This window comes from Jaculus jaculus, chromosome 17 (assembly GCF_020740685.1).
Source record: "Jaculus jaculus isolate mJacJac1 chromosome 17, mJacJac1.mat.Y.cur, whole genome shotgun sequence".
NCBI lineage: Eukaryota > Metazoa > Chordata > Mammalia > Rodentia > Dipodidae > Jaculus > Jaculus jaculus.
Window position 1 is genome coordinate 15,885,494 of NC_059118.1, and position 20,457 is coordinate 15,905,950.

The 20,457-nt window shown below is 40.8% G+C and overlaps 1 protein-coding gene across 3 annotated transcripts in view; it reads right to left on the bottom strand.

Moving 5' to 3' along the window:
* Setd2 (SET domain containing 2, histone lysine methyltransferase) overlaps window positions 1-20,457 on the bottom strand; it is a 135,906-nt gene that overhangs the window by 8,444 nt on the left and 107,005 nt on the right. The window contains exons 16-20 of one of the 3 annotated variants that reach the window (XM_045136809.1): window positions 20,170-20,304; window positions 14,913-15,052; window positions 13,316-13,427; window positions 3,848-3,889; window positions 1,279-1,331 (exon numbers count right to left, since the gene is read on the bottom strand). In XM_045136809.1, coding sequence (XP_044992744.1) covers window positions 1,279-1,331; window positions 3,848-3,889; window positions 13,316-13,427; window positions 14,913-15,052; window positions 20,170-20,304 — 482 coding nt within the window. The remainder of the gene's footprint in view (window positions 1-1,278; window positions 1,332-3,847; window positions 3,890-13,315; window positions 13,428-14,912; window positions 15,053-20,169; window positions 20,305-20,457) is intronic. The other 2 variants (XM_045136808.1, XM_004662037.3) reach the window with 2 other exon arrangements.

Sequence of the window (20,457 nt, forward strand, 5' to 3'; positions counted from 1 at the left end):
GTAAAGATAGGAGGATCACAAAAAAAGCCAGCCAACTAGTCTGCTTATCTGAATGTGTTTCTTTGGAAACAGAAACCTGGCAATAGTGGAGCCTTAAGGAAAAATGAGGTTGTTAAGATCCTTGAAAATGGCTATAATACCATAAAGTTGAAGCATTTTCATAAGACAATTATAATTATAATTTTAATGTAATTTGTTCTAAGCTTAATGAAAGCTGAACGAGTTAATAAACTGCATTATGTTTAAACTATTATGTTTAAACAGTCCTAGAACTTAAGTTCTTTACCACATTTTGAGGAACCAGTAGGGCACCTCCCATTTCATGTATCTAGTCTAAAAGTGCAAAGGCAAGCCTGGAATATTCTCTCTGGTCACCTAGCTGATGACCAGGCCATGCTAGTAGCAACATAACCATATTCTCTATAAAAATCTACACTCTTGAGCCGGGCGTGGTGGCGCATGCCTTTAATCCCAGCACTCGGGAGGCAGAGGTAGGAGGATGGCTGTGAGTTCAAGGCCACCCTGAGACTACAGAGTGAATTCCAGATCAGCCTGGGCTAGAGTGAGACCCTACCTCAAAAAAAAAAAAAAAAAAAAAAAAAAAGAAAGAAAAAAAAAAGATCTACACTCTTTGGAGCTTCAAAGGGGAAAGCAGGGGGAGTGCGGGAATTACCATAGGTTATTGTCTACAATTATGGAAGTGGTCAATAAAAAAAAAATTAAGTTGAAAAAAAAAGTCACACACACACACACACACACACACAAAGATCTACACTGTCTCTGGACATGGTGGCACATACCTTTAATCCCAGAACCAGGGAAGCAGAGAAAGGAGGATCACAATGAGTTCAAGACCACCCTGAGACTACACAGTGAATCCCAGGTCAGCCTGAGTGAGAGGGGGACCCTACTTTGGGGGTGGTGAAAGAAGATCTATACTTTTGCTTCTGACAATCCCCTTTCAAACATAAGTTCATGGTTCCCTATCCATTACCCGATGAGTGATTTTGTATAAAATCACTTTGCAAATTGCTCTAACTCCAAATAATGGGACCAACAATTCAGAGCACTCTTATCTCCTGACCAGACTCTATCCTCAGTCCAACAAATACTCTCCAGTTATTTTACCATAACACAGGGACATCTGTGGTACCTTTTAACTGAATGCTTATCTTAAGCCAGGAGGTAGTAGTAAATTAACTGCTATCTCTTAGTTGTGTGATTAAGGAATGTTTCAGGTCTGAAGTTCTCAACGGAAAGATTTGACTTTACACTCACCACATGATGGATGATGGAAGAGAGTACAAGAAGATCAAGAGTACGGAACAACACTGGAGGAAAACAGAGAAGGAAGACTCTCATAGATGCTTAGTCTCATCACCAAAAGCTTTTACTACCACCCAGCATACGCTTCAAAGAATTCGCTGCCCATTTCATATCTTCCTCTGATCATTCCATACTCGTGTATTTTTTGTTGCTGTTTTGAGGTAGGGTCTCATTCTAGCCCAGGCTGGCCTTGAACCAGTGATCCTCCTACCTCAGCTTCTTGAGTGCTGGGATTAAAAGCATAAACCACCATGTCTAGCCACATGTGTCTTCCTTTCTTTTTTTTCCATTTTCTTTTTCGAGATAGAGGCTCACTCTAGCCCAGGCTGACCTGGAGTTCACTATGTACACATATGTATAACTAACAAAGGACTAATTTACTGATGATTCAAACCTAAATCTAACTGGCCAGTGCTATTCTGAATTCTACAGAAAGCTCAAGTTCCACATTCAATTTATCTCCACATCTCTTCCTGCTTTTTCCTTCATGCCCTGACCTAAATGACAGGATCTTCTCTACCCAACTCAAAACAAAATGGCAACAACACCACCCCCTCCACAAAGTGACAGGCCTGGTTTCCTTACTTGGTTTACTAAGTTGTCATACTGCCTTTCAAATGTCTTTACATGCATGGCAAGGATAGTATTTCTATCCTTAGGTCCTCATTGTACTGCATAGGGTGACAATTCCCAGAGATCACAAAATGGAAGGAAGCATGTAAGCTTTGGCCACCTGCAGTGGAGAGACATCCATGTAAAACAAATCTGGGGCATTTTGTAGAGAACCCAGAAAGCCATAGGAGTTTGCCCTAGAAAAAAATGATGTCATCTGGATCCAATCAGCCACGTGTGGTGGCCCACACCTTTAATCCCAGCACTTGGGAGGCAGAGGTAGGAGGATCCTTGGGAATTCAAGGCCACCGAGACAACAATGTGCCCATTCTCTGTCAATTTCAAATAAATGTATTCTCTTAAATAGTATTTTTGGGAAAAAAATATGGGGGGAGGGGGCGCTGAAGCGATAGTTCAGTGGTTAAGGCACTAGCCTGCAAAACCTAACAATGCCGGGTCTATTCCCCAGTACCTATGTGAAGCCAGATGCACAAAATGGCACATGCATCTGGAGTTCAATTGCAGCAGCTGTCTGTCACTCTTCTATCTCTCGCTTGCAAATAAATAAACAAAATATTTTTAAAAATTATCTAGGATCTATAGAAATGGCTCAACAGTTAAAGGTGCTTGCTTGTAAAGCAAGAGGTCTAAACTAATACAAAAGCAAGCATTAGGTATTTCTGGTGTGTATGTGTTTTATGAAAAAGGGTCTCGCCGGGCGTGGTGGCGCACGCCTTTAATCCCAGCACTTGGGAGGCAGAGGTAGGAGGATCGCCGAGAGTTCGAGGCCACCCTGAGACTACATAGTGAATTCCAGGTCAGCCTGAGCCAGAGTGAGACCCTACCTCAAAAAACCAAAAAAAAAAAAAAAAGAAAAAGGGTCTCACTCTGTATAGCCCACACAGGTCTGGAAGTCACTATTTAACTCAGACTAACCTTTAATTCTCTGCTTTAGAAGGTATGAGGCATCCTTCCCAGCCTGATTTCCTTTTTAATTAAAAATATATATTTTATTTCATTTGAGAGAGAAATAGAGAATGGGCATGCCAGGGCCTCCAGCTGTAAACAAACTCCAGATACATGTGCCACCTTGTACATCTGGCTTATGTGAGTCCAGGGGAATTGAACCAAGGTCCTGTGGCTTTACAGGCAAATGCCTTAACCACTAAGCCATTTCTCCAGCCCAGCCCTAATTTCCTCTCTTGTTCCCCCCCACAAGTCAGGGTTGTAATCTAGCCCAAGCTGACCTAGAACACATTCATAATAGCCCCAGAATGGCCTCAAACTCAAAAGGAAGAATCCTCTTAACTCAGTCTCCCACTGCTGGGACTAAAGGTAGCACCAGCATGCCTGGCTTGACACCCTCTTATACACTCTTCTTCCTCTCAAAATGCAGTCAAACGCACAAAATTTACAGTATAATTTTCACACTTGAATGTTATGACTCAGATCTCTTTATCATTTGTATATGTATGTATGTACATACCAGTATCGCTTGCTACTGCAAGCACCAGACACACACTCCACTTTTCAGTCTAGCTTTAAGTAAGTGGCATTTCTGTGTGTGTGTTTAGGCATGACAGAGTCTACTGTTACTTCTGACACTAGGGAATTGAATCTGAGCTAACAGGTTGTGCATACAAGTTCTGTTAACTAGTGAGCCATCTCCCTACCCCCATGATTCAGTTCTTACTCATCCCTTAAAGAGTGCACATAGAAGGCTTACTTGTCAATTAATGGCACTGTTAGGAAACAAAACTAATTGGAGGGTATCTGGTGATATAGCCCTTCAAGAATATTATGATGGTTACTTTCCATTGTTGAATTGACTGAATTTAGTTAGAATCACCATGAAAACAAATCTCTGGGTTTGTCTAGGTTTAACTACAGGAAAATAGGGAAGACTCACCCTGAATGAGGGTGGTACCATCCCATGGGTTGGGATCCCAATCTGAAAGAAAAGGAGAAAGTGAGCTGAACACCAGCATTCACGTCTCTCTCCTGACTGGATGCAATATGACCAGCTGCCTCACACTCCTATCATGCCTTCCCCAACCATGATATAGACTCTATCAAAATAAACCCTTCTGGGGGGCTGGAGGATGCTGTAGCAGTTAAGGCACTTGCCTGTGAAGCCTAAGGACTCAGGTTCAATTCCCCGGAACCCACAACATTTCCTTTTAAGGTGTTTATCTCAGGTATGCTGTGATGGAAATCCAGCTTACATTCCTATAGATCCTGAGAGCAATGAAACTGCCTCAAACTAACTTTGTATCTCTAAGTCTGAATGTTTATGTTAAATTAAGAACTCAGATTCGGATGAGCAATCAGAGTAGAATTAATCTCATATCCATGTAAGTTGACATGTATATTTGGATATTAAGTCCAAGTTACCAAGATGATGACTAAAGCATTGCCTTTTGGTTGTGATACTAGTAAAACACTACTCTCCAAATACACATGAGCACATGGTTACAGGAGTACAGATCAGATATAACCTAATAAACATTTCCACATGAGTGCCAAAGCTTTTTAAATTTTTATTTATGCATTTATTTATTTTTTTGAGGTAGGGTCTTGCTCTAGTCCAGACTGACTTGGAATTCATTATGTAGTCTCAGGGTAGCCTCGAACTCACCACAACTCTCCTACTTCGCCTCCCAAGTGCTGGGATATAAGGCATACGCCACCATGCCTGGCTAGAGTGCCAAAGTTTTATGGTTATACTTCTTTTATAGACAATCACAAAGTACTGTATATTACTTATACAATGTGTAAGTTTATTGTCTACAGTCCAAATTCTGATTTGGCTGAGATTCTGTATTAATAGATGATACCTAGTACTGCTGGGCATGGAATAGACCTGTTGTAATATGCTCATTGGGAAGTTACTGACTCAGCGGACTGACCTCTACAGGCCATCACCACCACAGCTTTCTAAATGGGATGTCTGATCATGTAACTACCCAAACCACTTCAAAGGTTTCCTGCCACGCAGGCAGAGAATAGAGGTCTAATTGTTTAGCATATGTGATGGTTAGTATTGTCAGTTTGACAGGATCTAAGAGACAAGACCACTAGGCAAGTCTGTGAGGAAGTTTCTAGATAAGATTAATAAAAGCAAGATGGGAATGGTGGCACATGCCTTTAATCCCAGCACTCGGGAAGCAGAGGCAGGAGGATCACCGTGAGTTCGAGGCCACCCTGAGACTCCATAGTGAATTCCAGGTCAGCCTGGGCTAGAGTGAGACCCCACCTTGAAAAAAAAAAAAAAGGTTAATAAAAGTAGGAAGATCCATCCTAACTGTTGAGCAGCACTATTACATGAGCTGGGGTTATAGGCTGAATAAAAAGAAATACTGGATCTGAACTGATAACCTCGTAGACCAGCTGACAGAAAGCTGAAGAATCCATTCTGCATGCAGTTCAATGGGAGAAAGAGAAATCACCAGTGAAGATAATCAACAGTGGACACTGCAAGCCTTATACTTGGCCAGCCAGGCCAAATGAGACAACGGGTGCAACAGTGGCAGGTCTGTTATAGGGGAAACCAAATGCCCTCTAATTGGACTGGAGGCCTGCTCTTTGGGAGGGAATACATCCCTGATACTCTAAACTTAAAACAGGGGTGGTCATGAGCCCTAGGGGTGTAACGTCTGCTGTTGTCTGGCTAAATGGATATACTATGCTTATCAAACTGCACAGTAAGCACTTCTGTTAATGTTCACACCCTTATATTAATGCTACTCTCACTTTTGGTAGAGAATCTTCTCTTTTCAGATGGCAGTGATCTTGGGACGACTAAGAAGGTATCATGATGATGGAAAGAAATGACCACAATGCTCAGTACTGCAATATCTCTATCACACCTTCCAAGGCTCAGGGTCTAATGTGGAAGAGGTGGCAGAAAGAATGTAAGAGCCAAAGGAAGGGCAGGACTCCATACAACATGCTCCCTCAAGACACAAAATGGCCTGGATATCCCTGACCTCATAGTGCCTGACACTACCTACACAAGACCATCATAAGAGGAGGAAAAGATCATGACATCAAAAATAAAAGAGAGACTGATTGAGATGGGGAGGGGGTATGATGGAGAATGGAGTTTCAAAGGGGTAAGTGGGGGGAGGGAGAGTATTATCATGGGGTATTTTTTGTAATCATGGAAGTTGTTAATAAAAATAAATAAATAGGGCTGGAGAGATGGCTTAGCAGTTAAGCGCTTGCCTGCGAAGCCTAAGGACCCTGGTTCGAGGCTCGGTTCCCCAGGTCCCACATTAGCCAGATGCACAAGGGGGCGCATGCGTCTGTGGAGTTCGTTTGCAGAGGATGGAAGCCCTGGCGCGCCCATTCTCTCTCTCCCTCTATCTGTCTTTCTCTCTGTGTCTGTCGCTCTCAAATAAATAAATAAATTAATTAAAAATAATAAATAAATAAATAAAAGCTGGGTGTGGTGGCCCACTCCTTTAATCCCAGCACTCAGGAGGCAGAGGTAGGAGGATTGTCGTGAGTTCAAGGCCACCCTGAGATTCCATAGTGAATTCCAGGTCAGTCTGGGCCAGAGTGAGAACCTACCTCAAAAAAACAAAAATAAAAAAAAAAAAAAACAACCAAATTAATTAAAAATAAATAAATAAATAAAATAAAAGAAATAAAGCAAAGCATAGCAGCAACCTTCATGCTCTCTGCTTTCTGACTGTGACTAGCTGCTTCATTCATGCTCCTGCTACCATTCCTTCCCAACCATCATGATGGACTATACCCCCTCAATCTGTAAGACAAAATACACCCTTCTTCCTTTAAATGGTTTCTTGTCTTATTCTGTCATAGCAACAGGAAAATACCATAAAGGGGCTAGAGAGATGGCTTAGTGGTTAAGGTGTTTGCCTACGAAGCTGAAGTACCCAGGTTCAATTTTCTAGGTCCCACATAAGCCAGATGCACAAAGTGACACATGCATCTGGAGTTTGTGTGCAGTGGCTAGATGCCGTGGTGCTCCCATTCTCTCTCTCCATCTTTCTCTGTCTCAAATAAATAGATAAAAGGGTAAATGTTAAAAAAAAAAAAAAAAAACAAATAAAAAGAATTAATATAACATGGCACACAAGGCTTTCCCTTGTGTGCCTATTTGATTTGATTCAGCTTATTTATTTATTTATTTAGGTTTTTTTTGAGGTAGGGTTTCACTCTAGTCCAGGCTGACCTGAAATTCACTATGTAGTTTCGGAGTGGTGTCAAACTGATGGTGATCTTCTTACCTCTGGTCTCTCAAGTAAACACATATGCTACCACGCCCAGCCCTGATTCAGCTTTTTAAAAATAATATTTTATCAAAGGGAAAGAGAATATGAATACAGGCACATCAGGGCCTTCTGCCAAAGCAAATGAACTCCAGATGCAAGTGCCACTTTGTGTGTCTGGCTTCACATGGGTACAGGGGAAATCAAAACTTGGCTTTCAGGCTTTGCAAGCAAGCACCTTTAAACTACAGAGCCATTTCTCCAGCCCTTGACTCCTACTTTTATGGATGGCTAAATTTCCCAGCACAAGGTCTTCATACAAGAAAGGTCTCACTTAGTGAATAAGTAAACAATAGTGAACTTAATGCCTAGTTTTCATTTCCTTTAAAAAAAAAAAGACCTTATTTGGCACATTCTCTGTTGCTACTGTTCACTGGATGTTGGAAAGGCCACCCTCTGCTGCATTTTCCCTAGCCATCATTGAGTTTCCCCTTGGCGCTGTAAGCCAAAATAAACCCTTTCCTCCCAACAAGCCGCTTTTGATCAAGTGCTTTGTCCTAAAAATGAAATGTAACTACAACAGTAAAACTGTACTGAGAAGTAGGGTCACTGTTGCTAGAAACCTAACTCTGTGGCTTTTGATATTTGGGGGTGGGGTGAGGGGAGGTTTGAGATAGGATCTCACTGTAGCTCAGGCTAACCTGGAACTCACTCTGTACTCCCAGGATAGCCTCAAACTCATGGTGATCTATACCTACCCTCTGAATGCTGGGATTAAAGTTTTGCACCACCACACCTGGCCTACTTTTGGCCTTTTGGAACTGATTTGTTGGAAGGATCTGAAACTTTGGCTTAAGAGATGCCTTGCTAAGCATGGACCATGCTGGTCAGGGTTGAAAGGCCTGTAAGAACTGTGGACTGTGAGGCTTGGCTTACATAAGGAAGAGCTTTATTGGACTGGGCTAGAAAGCAGTTTTGTGTGTCAGTCTTGTTGGGTTCTGCTTACCTATGTCCTGATTTGTGCAGCATCTTTAAACCACAGAGCCATCTCTCTAGCCCTTGACTCCTATTTTTATGCACGGCTAGCTGGATTCCCTAGTACAAGATCTTCATACAAGAAAGGGCTCCCTTGGTGAATAAGTAAGCAATAGTGAATTTTATGCCTAGTTTTCATTTTAATTTGTGCAGGGTTGCATTGTATAGAAATGGATTGGTGTGGGCTGAAGAGATGGCTCAGCAGTTAAGGCCCTTGCCTGCAAAGCCTAAGGACCCAAGTTTGATTCCCCAGGACCCAAGTAAGCTAGGTCCACAAGGTGACACATGTACAGTGGCTAGAGGACCTGTCGTGCACATTCACTCTCTCTCTCTCAAATAAATAAATAGATATTTTTTAAAAATCTTAAAGAAAAATAAATGGAGCCAGGAGTGGTAGTACATACCTTTAATTCCAGCACTCAGGAGGCAGAGGTAGGAGGATCACTGTGAGTTTGAGGCCACCCTGAGATTACATAGTGAATTCCAGGTCAGCCTGGGCTAGAGTGAGACCCTACCTCAAAAAACCAAAACGGAGGGCTGGGGACATGGCTTAGTGGTGAAGAAGCTTGCCTGCAAAGCTAAAGGACCTACGTTTGATTCACCTAGACCCCCAAAAGCCATATGCACAAGGTGACACATGTGTCTGGAGTTTGTTCATAGCAGCTGGAGGCCCTGGTGCACCCATTCTCTTTCTGCCTCTCTCAAATACATAAATAAAAAGAAAAACCAAAAGAAATGGACTGGTGTGAGCAGATAGATATGGTAGAGAAAGAAATGAAATTTTCATGCTGGAGCCAGAACCCTGTTCAGCTGCAACTGTTTGAGAGATTACAGCCATTGAGATTAGGCCAGCTATTCTACATTGGGACAGCAGGAAGAATGCAGCTTTTTAAATTTTATTCATTTGCAGAGAGAGAGAGAGAAAAAAAAAAAGTGTGTCAGGCCTCTAGCCACTGCAAACAAATTCTACTTTGGCTTTATATATATCTATAACTATATTTATCTATATAGTATATATAACACATAATATATAATATAAATATACAATATATAGAGATATATATTTGTATCTACCTACCTACCTACCTATATCTGGGCTGGAGAGATGGCTCAGTGGCTAAAGGTGTTTGCTTGCAAAGCCTGATGGCCAGGTTTGATTCCCCAGTATCCACACAATGCCAGACACACAAAGTGGCACATGTGTCTGGAGTTCATTTACAGTGGCAGGAAGCCCTGGCATACCCCTACTTATTCCCTCTCTATCTACCTCTAGCTCTATCTTAAATAAAAATTAATAATATAGTTACAGAAGTATGAAAAGAGGGAGTTGTAGGTCATTTTGTTGGTTTAGTTTTAAGTTTGTAAGGACAGAATATATTTATTAGATTTATTCGAGATAGGGTCTTAGTATAGTCCAGGCTGACCTGGAACTTACGTGTAGTCCCAGGATGGCCTCAAACTCAGTGATCCGCCAACTTCAGCCTTCCAGAGTACCGAGATTAAATGTATGCACCACTACCTAAGTGGCTTAAGTATAGATAATTTAAATGGCAGTTGTATAGTAGTCCTGGCCACATTCCTAAGTGACTTAGGAAAACATGACAGCATAATAGCCACACTGAAATAGTTAACAGACTTAAGTGATTCATTTGAAATTTACCAAGCTTCACATTCCTTCAACTGTGTCTCTTTTTAGTAAATGCCAAACATATGATGAAGAAAGAAAAACATTTCACCCAGAAGTTAATGAAATATAAAAGTTAATAAATCCATTTATACTTATCTTTCATTCTGGCTCCTCCCTTCCTTTCTTCTTCCCCCTCCCCACCCTATTCCTAATAACAGCCTCTTCTTATGTTCATAAGAAAAAAGCAATCATAAAATAATCAGGTTTTGGAACACAGAAAAGTTTCTGGTTTAAGTTACTTCATCTTCGGAGACAGTTTGGTCTTATTAGTAAATGGAAAAGGATAAAAGCTATTTTAATTCAACCATGCATGAAGTACTTGTTTTATATGCCTTCTAATTCCAATTACTCTCTTGTCAGAAAAAGAAATGAAGAATACGCTCTTTCTTGCCTTCTTTGATCTGGTTGTCTACAATAAATTACTCATCAAGATTTAGGTATGGGACTGGTCAGATGACCTAGAAAGTTAAATCTTGCTTGCAAAGCCTGAGTTCAAGGCCAGCCTGGACTAGAGTAAGATGCTACTTCAAAATAACAAGCTGGAGGTGGTGGTGTATGACTTTAATCCTAGCACTCAGGAGGCAGAGGTAAAGTGATCACTGTGAATTCGAGGCCACCATGAGACTACACAGTGAATTCAGGTCAGCCTGAGCTAGAGTGAGACTCTACCTCCCAAACCCCTGCCCCCCCCCCAAATTAAAAGTGAAAAAGAGCCAACACAAGACCACATGCGACAGTATGGCACACATTTGTAATCCTAGCACTTAGAATACAGGAGGAACACAAGTTTGAGGCCAGCCTAGACTTCATGAGACCCTGTTTCAAACAAATACAAACCCCTAAAAATGGCTTAAGTACAGATAATTTAAATGGCAGTTGCATAGTAGTCCTGGCCACATTCCTAAGTGACTTAGGAATTAAGAGTCAAAGCACATGTTAAAAGCAACCACCTGGCCTGGAGAGATGGCAGTTAAGGCCCCTGTCTGCAAAGCCAAAGGACCTTGGTTTGATTCCCAGGACCTATGTAAGCCAGATGCACAAAGTGGCACATGTGTCTAGAGTTCATTTGCAATGGCTAAAGGCCATTCTCTCTCAAATAAATAAATAAAAATAAAATATAAAAAATTTTTTTGGGGGCAATCAGTTTTTTATTTTTTAATTTTTATTAACATTTTCCATGATTATAAAATATATCCCATGGTAATTCCCTCCCTCCCCACCCCCACACTTTCCCATTTGAAATTCCATTCTCCATCATATTACCTCCCCATTACAATCATTGTAATTACATATATACAATATCAACCTATTAAGTATCCTTCTCCCTTCCTTTCTCTACCCTTTATGTCTCCTTTTTAACTTACTGGCCTCTGCTACTAAGTATAAAAATAAAATATAAAATATTTAAAAGAAACCACCTGCAGGGCTGGAGAGATGGCTTAGCGGTTAAGCGCTTGCCTGTGAAGCCTAAGGACCCCGGTTCGAGGCTTGGTTCCCCAGGTCCCACGATAGCCAGATGCACAAGGGGGTGCACGTGTCTGGAGTTCGTTTGCAGTGGCTGGAGGCCCTGGTGCGCCCATTCTCTCTCTCTTTCTGCCTCTTTCTCTCTCTGTCGCTCTCAAATAAATAAATAAATAATGAAAAGAAACCACCTGCAAAATGCACACCTTTAATCCTAGCACTTGCAAGGCAGAGGTAGGAGGATCGCTGAGAGTTCAAAGCCACCCTGAGATTACATGGCGAATTCCAGGTCATCCTAGGCTAAAGGGAGACCCTACATCGAAAAACAAACAAACACACAAAAAAACAAAAACAAAAACAAAAAAGGCAAAGAAAGAAAAGAAAGGAATGCATCTCACTATGAAGGAAGAGGGAAGACACTCACTTGGAAAGCCTGACAGGCTGGTTCCCCACTAACCACTTAAAGCCAGATATACAATGTGGTCTATGCATCTGGAGTTCCTTTACACTGGTAAGAAGCTATGGTGTACCCATTTCCTTCCTCCTACACTACTTGCAAATAAATACCTTTTTTTTTTTTTTTAAGAAGATGGAAGCTAGGTGTGGTGGTGCACAACTTTAACTCCAGCACTTGGGAGGCCGAGGTAGGAGGATTACCATGAGTTTAAGGCCACCGTGAGACTAAATCCAGCTCAGTCTGAGATACAGTGAAACCCTACCTTGAAAAACACAACAAACCAAAAAAAGAAAGAGAAGAACATGGAAATAATTAATGAACCAAAAGAAGTTATGCAAGGGCTGGAGAGATGGCTTAGCGGTTAAGGCCTACAAAGCCTAAGGACTGAGGCCTAATTCCCCAGTATCCACGTAAAAGCCAGATGCACAAGGTGGTGCATGCAGCTGTAGTTCATTTGCAGTGGCTACAAGCCCTGGCCAAGCCATTGTCTCTCTGCCCCTTTCTCTCTCTCTCTCAAAAAAAAATACAAGTGGAGGGGCAGCTGGGAAGATGGTTCCAGTTAAAGGAGTTTGCTTGCAAAAGCCTGTCAGCCATTCAATTCCCACACTACCCAGCTAAGCCTAATATAAAACATGGTGCACACCTATACACACACACACACCAAGTAAGTATGTAAATATGTTTTGGAGATAGCTCAGTAAAGTTTTTGTCAGACTTAGACTACAGCAGATGTTTGATATTTATCTGATGGCTATAGTTTCTACATTGGTTTGGTCTCTCCTTGTTATGCCTTACAGCAATGGAAATATTTGCTCTGTGCCATTATATGTTGTAAGGAGGTAACTTGTTTTGACTTTACAGAACTCATATTTAAGAGAAAGTCTAAAAGTTGGTAAAGTTTATGGGAAATTGGACTAAATACAATTTACACTATGAGATGATTATGAGTCTACAGGGACAAGGGGCAGAATGTGGTAGTTTGAATGTATGTCCCCCCCACTGACTCAAGTGTTAAAACTTGTTACTTGAGTCTCCAGCCACCTCGCTGGATGGGCTATCACTGGGGATGGATCTCAATTCCAGCCAAAGTTATTCAGAGAGTTTGAACCCTGGTGGGTCCTCCTTGCTGCCATTGGTAGATCCTTTTCTCTCTCTCTCTCTCTCTCTCTTTCTTTCTTTTTTTGGTGTTTGCTGGCTGGTGTTAGTTTTTCTCTGCTTGGATTTATGAATGGGAGCCAGTTTCTTCTGCCACTGATGGAACTTCCTTGGATTTATTCCCCTGAAATAAATCCCTTCCTCCCCATTAGATTGTGTTTAGTTGGATATTCATCCCCGCAACATGAAGCTGACTTGTACAAATTCCATCTTCACCTTGACACAAAAATCTTCACATGTTTTTCAGAATAAGGAAAAATGAAGATCAAGTGGCTACTAGCCTTTGTGAATAACAGAAACAGACTCACAAAAGATCAGGAAACACATATAAGCCATACTTACCTTCATGGGATTTTCATCATAAGTTGGGGTTCCCAGGTCCATCTCAGCTTCATGTTCAAGGCTGGCATCATCTCCTGGGCTTTCCCAAGTAGGAGGATCCCACTGAGTCTGCCTAGAAAGAAGAACAAACAGCCATGCTGTCATGGGTAGAAAACAGGACTCCTAACACAGGGTTGATGAACTTAACACATACTTCTGATAGCTTTAACATCAGCAGTGAGTCTAGACTAGCCATGAGCCCTAGGGGTATAACACCTGCTAGTGTCTGGCTAAATGCATACATTATGCTCACCAAACTGGCCCAAAAGCACTTTTCTTAATGTTCATACCCACATATTATTAATGCTACTCTCACATTTGGTTAGAGAAGCTTCTCTTTTCAAATGGCAGTGACCTCTGGGATGACTCAAAAGGCACCATGGAGCTGAGGAGTGAAAGAGGAGTGCTCAGCACTGAAACCTCTCTAACACAACTTCCAAGGCTCAGGGTCCACTGCAGAAGAGGTGGTGGAAAGAATGTAAGAGCCAAAGGAAGGATAGGACTCCTTACAATGCGCTCCTCCAGACACAAAATGGCCTGAACATCCATAACCTAGTAGTGCCTATCACTACCTACACAAGGCAATTATAATAGGAGGAAAAGATGATGACAACAAAATAAAAGAAACTGTTGGAGCCAGGGCTACCATGCAGCCAGTTCACCAGAAATATGGTTACACCCATTTAAAAAATTTATGTCTTCTCCATAAAGACAACTTATGATGTCATAAGATTTGTATTATTGCATCCTAAGTTAGATTGGGAAAAGATGTGTTTAGTCTCATTACTCATAAACTTCAAAACAGGAAAACGTTGGTATGAACAAAGTCCCTTTTTCCTTTCCCCTTTCCTTTCCTCAGTGTACATGGTTTCTCTTTGTTACATTTAAATTATGCCCATGGACATCAGTCTGTTTTGGACTCCTAGGGTTAAATATGGAAATAAAGCCACTGATTTGAACCAGGAAAAAAAGAAAAAGAAAAAGAAAGAAAAGAAATTGCACTTGGGAGGCAGTGGTAGGAGGATCACCATGAGTTCAAGGCCAACCTGAAAGTATATAGTGAATTCCAGGTCAGCCTGGACTACAGTGAGACCCTACCTCAAATAAATAAATAAATAAATAAACAAACAAACAAACAAACAAAAAAAGACTCAGCTGAGTTTGGTGGCACACACTTTTAATCCTAGCACTTGGGAGGCAGAAGTAGGAGGATTGCCATGAGTTTGAGGCCACCCTGAGACTGCATAGTGAATTCCAGGTCAGCCTAGGCTACAGTGAGACCCTACCTCGAAACACTAAGTAAATTTTTAGAGGTGGGGGGGAAAGGGTTAGGATATAGTTTACTGGTAGAACACCTTCAGGAGACCCTACACTACAAAAACAAAAAACAAACAAACAAACAAACAAACAAAAAACCTATCCTTTCGAATTGACTGGTGCCTTCATGATCTTGAGATGGTTCTAATACCCCCACAAGACAAGCAGGGTTATGAGCCCATCAGCCTTGTGACACGGAAGGAGGTAAGAGGAGGGTGCTAAGGAAATGCCCTTTTCTTACCTTGTAATCACATGGTAGTAGTAAATTTTCCCTTCTGGATCTCGTGCTGTCTTCCAGTTGGGAGGTAAGACAATGGTTTTTGGTTTAGGAGGCGAGGGGGGTGGCAGATCCAGAAGATTGTTTGTTACAACCATTTCAGGCTAAAAAATATATATATATGTGATTAATGACATCTCTTTTAATATACTTCAGTAGTATAAAATGCTTACTTAAGCAATATAAAAAGTATACATCTAGGTCCTCTGAATAATGCCAAAGAAAAGTAAAACCAGAGAATGGCTAAGAAAACAATACATATAGATAAGAGCTTTAGGGATCTCTCCAGATTCACAACTAAAATATTACATATAAATATTTTAAAACCTAAAATATGGTAAAGTGAGCCAGACGTGGTAGCACACGCCTATAATACCAGCAGTGGGGAGGCAGAGATAAGAGGATCACTGAAAGTTTGAAGCTATTTTGAGATTACATAGGTCAACCTGGGCTAGAGTAAAACCCTACCTCAAAAATATAAATAAATAAATAAATAAAAATTTTAAAAAGCCTAAATGACATTTAACAACACTAGGATACTGATTAGCCAAATGGGCTTTAGGTAGACTTCATTTTGTTTTTTGTTTTTTTTTCCCCGAGGTAGGGTCTCACTCTAGCCCAGGCTGACCTGGAATTCACTATGGAGTCTCAGGATGGCCTTGAACTCAAGGCAATCCTCCTACCTCTGCCTATCGAGTGCTGGGATTAAAGGTGTGCGCCACCACACCCGGCTAGACTTCATTTTTATAACAAAAACAAGTACTAGTCAGGCCAAGGTAGGAAGATCACCATGAATGTGAGGCCAGCCTGGGATGACAGACAAAGTCCAGGTCAGTCCGGAATAGAGTATAACTCTACCTTGGAAAAGCAATAAACAAAACAACAAAGGATGGTTACAGAGAAAAGGTCTTAAAGAGGACACAGCCGATAAGAGAGGTCTCAAGAGAAACAAACCTTATGAGCACTTTGGACTTCCAGTCTCCAGACTGTTGGGAAATTAATTTCTGTTGTTTAAGATACCCCCGTCTATGGTATTTTGTTACAGAAGCCTTAGCAAATTAATATAACCAGCATGAAAAAATACATATACATATATATGTAGGTATCTATATATATATATATATTTATTTATTAATTGGCTTAGATAGAAGGAATATTAGATTTTATAGATTTATATTTTATATATATTTTATAGATTTATAGATTTTATTATATATATATATATATATATATATATATATATATATATATATACACAAAATCTCTATCAATATTCCTTCTACCTAAGCCAATTAATAAATAATATTTTTTTCAGCTTTACCTTAGGAAAGTTAAAAGGGTCACAGATACTATGTTCACTCTTAAGCAAACATGGGTCTTGTGAGCATTCCTACACTGTGCATACTTCTACCTATCCTACTCAATGTAATTAACTTCTGGGCTCAGCTTAAGACTCATTTCCTCACACATACAAAAAAAAGGTACAGATAGGGCACCCTGAGACTCCATAGTGAATTCCAGGTCAGCCTGGGCTAGAGACCCTACCTTGGGGTGAGGGGGGAGAAAAGAAAAAACTTTTAAAAAACAAAAGATACAAAAGCTGGGCATGGAGGCACACACACGCCTTTAATGCCAGAACTCGGGAGGCAGAGGTAGGAGGATTACTGTGAGTACAAGTTCACCCTGAAACTACATAATGAATTCCAGGTCAGACTGGGTTAGAGTGAAACCCTACCTCCAATAAACAAATAAATAATAACTGAAATGATCTTATTTTGGATATGTAGTATGTTTTCTTGGGGATACCCTGATATAAGACCATTCTCTTTTATTTATTTATTTATTTATTTTTTAAAGGCTGAAGTTTATCTCTTTTCCATTTTAAGCAGTTTTTTTTTTAAGTTATTTATTTGACAGCGACAGACACAGAAAGAGAGAGAGAGAGAGAGAGAGAGAGAGAGAGAGAGAGAGAGAGAGAGAATGGGCGCGCCAGGGCTTCCAGCCTCTGCAAACAAACTCCAGACGCGTGCACCCCCTTGTGCATCTGGCTAACGCGGGACCTGGGGAACCGAGCCTCGAACCGGGGTCCTTAGGCTTCACAGGCAAGCGCTTAACCGCTAAGCCATCTCTCCAGCCCCCATTCTCTTTTATAGGAAGCAGAAACAGTGATCTCAAATGGAATGCTTGGAATGATCTATAACATAGCAAAAAGAACAAGGGCTCTTAAAGATGGACTAAAGTAAGTTTGGGTCTTTCATTTGATAAGCCTGCAAGCTGCAGTAGATATTGTGGAGCATCTTTGTTATGGCACACGACCCATTTTCCAAGAACACTCTTCCACAGGAGTGGGCCCTGGACACCTAGTTAATACGTAAGATACACATCTGTCCACCATCACCACAGCTGACACAGCCAAGCTGGTTCAATGAAGTCACATGTTTTCTTTCTAAGAACATGGAATTGCTACACGCAATGGGTAAGGCTACTGAAACTTCTAACTGAAAGTTTTTTTTCAAGCTATGGAGCACCTGTCTTCTGCCAGTTACACAGGAGGCAAACAAAGTTGGTGTGTAGAGACACCAGCCTGAAGTCAGAGGGAAGCAGAAATAAGACTATCTCCAGAGAAAGAGCTTTGAGAATAGGCATAATGATCTTGATTTTGGCTAGTGTTGGAGATCTAGCTATATATCCTTGGCTCTTAAGTTCTGTTAAATAACCTTACAATCTTAAATACAGTAAACTCCTTTTTACTCTTCCCCCCAACCAAAAAAAAGGGGGAAGGAACAAATGGCACAGATAAAGGTGTTTAAGGATTTGAGGAGAGAAAGAATAATTTCCAAGTAGGGGAAAGTTAGCAATTAAGTACCAAATAGACTTTTGCTTGTCTAAAATAATTTTTATAGTCTAAAACAATTAAAATATATATATATATTTTTTTTTTTTGGTTTTTTTGGTTTGGTACAGGTTAACCTGAAATTCACTATTTAACCTCAAGGTGAGTTCTAATCATGGTGATCCTCCTACCTCAGCATTCGAATTGCTGGGATTAAAGGCAGTGCCACTCCTTTTTAAAAATTTTTTTGTGTTTGTTTTTTGTTTCTCAAGGTAGGGTCTCACTCTGGCCCAGGCTGACCTCGAACTCATGGCGATCCTCCAATTTATTTTTAATTTTTAACTTAATTAAAATTTTTAATAAATACTGGAGGGGGGGGAGAGGGAGAGAGAATAGGTGCACCAGGGCCTCTAGGCACTGCAAGCAAACTCCAGACACATATGCCACCTTATGCATCTGGTTTATGTGAGATCTGGAGAACCGAACCTGGGTCCTTAGGCTTCACAGGCAAATGCCTTAACCACTAAGCCATCTCTCCAGCCCTAAAAAATATTTTTATTTATTTGCAAGGAGAAATTAAGAGAGAGAGAGAGGGAGGGAGGGAGAAAGAGAGAGACAGACAGAGTAGCCTCCAGCTACTGCAGACAAACTCCAGATGCATGCGCCATTTGTGCATCAGTCTATCCTGATCATGCTATTCTGTTTAGTCTTATAATTGCTTCCTATGCCAACCTCCTACTTCCCATTTTATTGAAAATCAGTAACTCCAAACCATATCCTTGTATATGTTGCAGAATATCAAAAGCTTCTCTTTACTTTGTACATATTATACAAAATATTTAGTTAACATGTAAAACATGTAATTCTTTTTGAGGGGGAGGGAGGTGGGGTTTTCGAGGTAGGATCTCACTCTGGCCCAGGATGACCTGGAATTCACTATGTAGTCTCAAGGGTGGCCTTGAACTCACAGCAATCTTCCTACCTCTGCCTCCCGAGTCAGAGTGCTAGGATTAAAGGTGTAGGCTACCACGCCTGGCTCTTAACATGTAATTCTGTATAACTAGCCTAGTCTATTTACAGTATCATATTCCAGTACTCAATAATAAATATCTAGTCTAGTCAGGAATGGTGGCACATGCCTTTAATCCCAGCACTGGGGAGGCTGAAGTAGGAGAATCACCATGAGTTCAACATTACCCTGAGACTACATTGTCAATTCCAGGACAGCCTGGACTAGTGTGAGACCCTACACCATGTAAAAAAAAAAGGGTGTGGGGGGGAGCTGGAGAGATGGTTTAGCAGTTAAATGCTTGCTTGTGAAGCTTAAGGATCCCGGAACGAGGCTTGATTCACCAGGACCCACGTAAGCCAGATGCACAAGGTGGCGCATACATCCAGAGTTCGTTTGCACTGGCTGGAGGCCCTGGTGCGCCCATTCTCTCTGTGTCATTCTCAAATAATAAATGCATAAATAAATAAATCCCAGCACTCAGGAGGCAGAGGTAGGAGGGATACCATGAGTTTGAAGCCACCGTGAGACTACACAGTGAATTCCAGGTCAGCCTGGGCCAGAGTGAGACCCTATCTCGAAAGCCCTCCCCCCAAAAGAAAGAAAATAAAAATAAAATAGCTAGTTTAGGGAAAAAAAAAAATTTTTTTTGAGGAAGGATCTCAACTATGTAGCCTAGTCTGACCTTAAACCCTATGTCAGGCTTAGCAGTTAAGGTATTTGCCCATAAAGCCAAAGGACCCACATTAGCCAGATGCACAAGGTGGCAATAAATAAATAAAAATAAAAATATTTTAAAGTCTATGTCTTCCATATGCTAGGATTAAGGTCATGCACCACCATGCTTGCTATTTTAGTCTAAAAAATATTACTTTAGGATTCTGCTTTGTCATGGAAAGCTTTTCTTTTCTTTGACTTTCTTTTTTTGGGGAAGGAGTTACTTACACTTTGAATAAAGATTTGCTTAACCAAAAAGTTTGCCAAGTATGGTTGTGAACACCTTTAATCCCAGCAAAGGCAGAGGTAGGAGGATTGCCATGAGTTCAAGACCAGGCTGAGACTACATAATAAATTCCAAGTCAGCCTGGGTTAGAGTAAGACCCTCAAAAAAACAAATACATAAATAAATTTTAGGGTTAGTCAGGGTAAGCAGCAAACCAAAAAGAACCTAGGAACAAAATATACACCAATTAACACAGATATAAATTCCACAGACTTTTCAAAAAAGGGTTTTATCACAATGGATGAGTACATGAGAACATCACAGTGCCCAAGTAAATGGTGACTACATAAATTAAAATAAAAACATAGTAAAAACCAGAACAAACTAAAATCTTGAATACAACCAACAAGAGTTTAGCAACTGAAATATATCTTACTGGCTGTAAGGACTGGGGCTGGCCTGGTGCAACTATTGTAGTCACAGCTGCGGTTGGCTGTACCACCACTCCTTGTGGGTGCGCTGTGAAAATCTGCTGTCCCTGTATATACTGAAGACTTGGCTGGGCATAACCCTAAAAGAGAAAATTAAAAATTAAAAATTTATACTTCTCTTGATCTAGTAAAGTGGTAACTATAAATCTGACACAGTCTAAAGAAATATCTTTATTTATTTAATTGCAAGACAGGTCACCGAGGGAGGGGTAGAAAAAGGGAAGGAGGAAGCC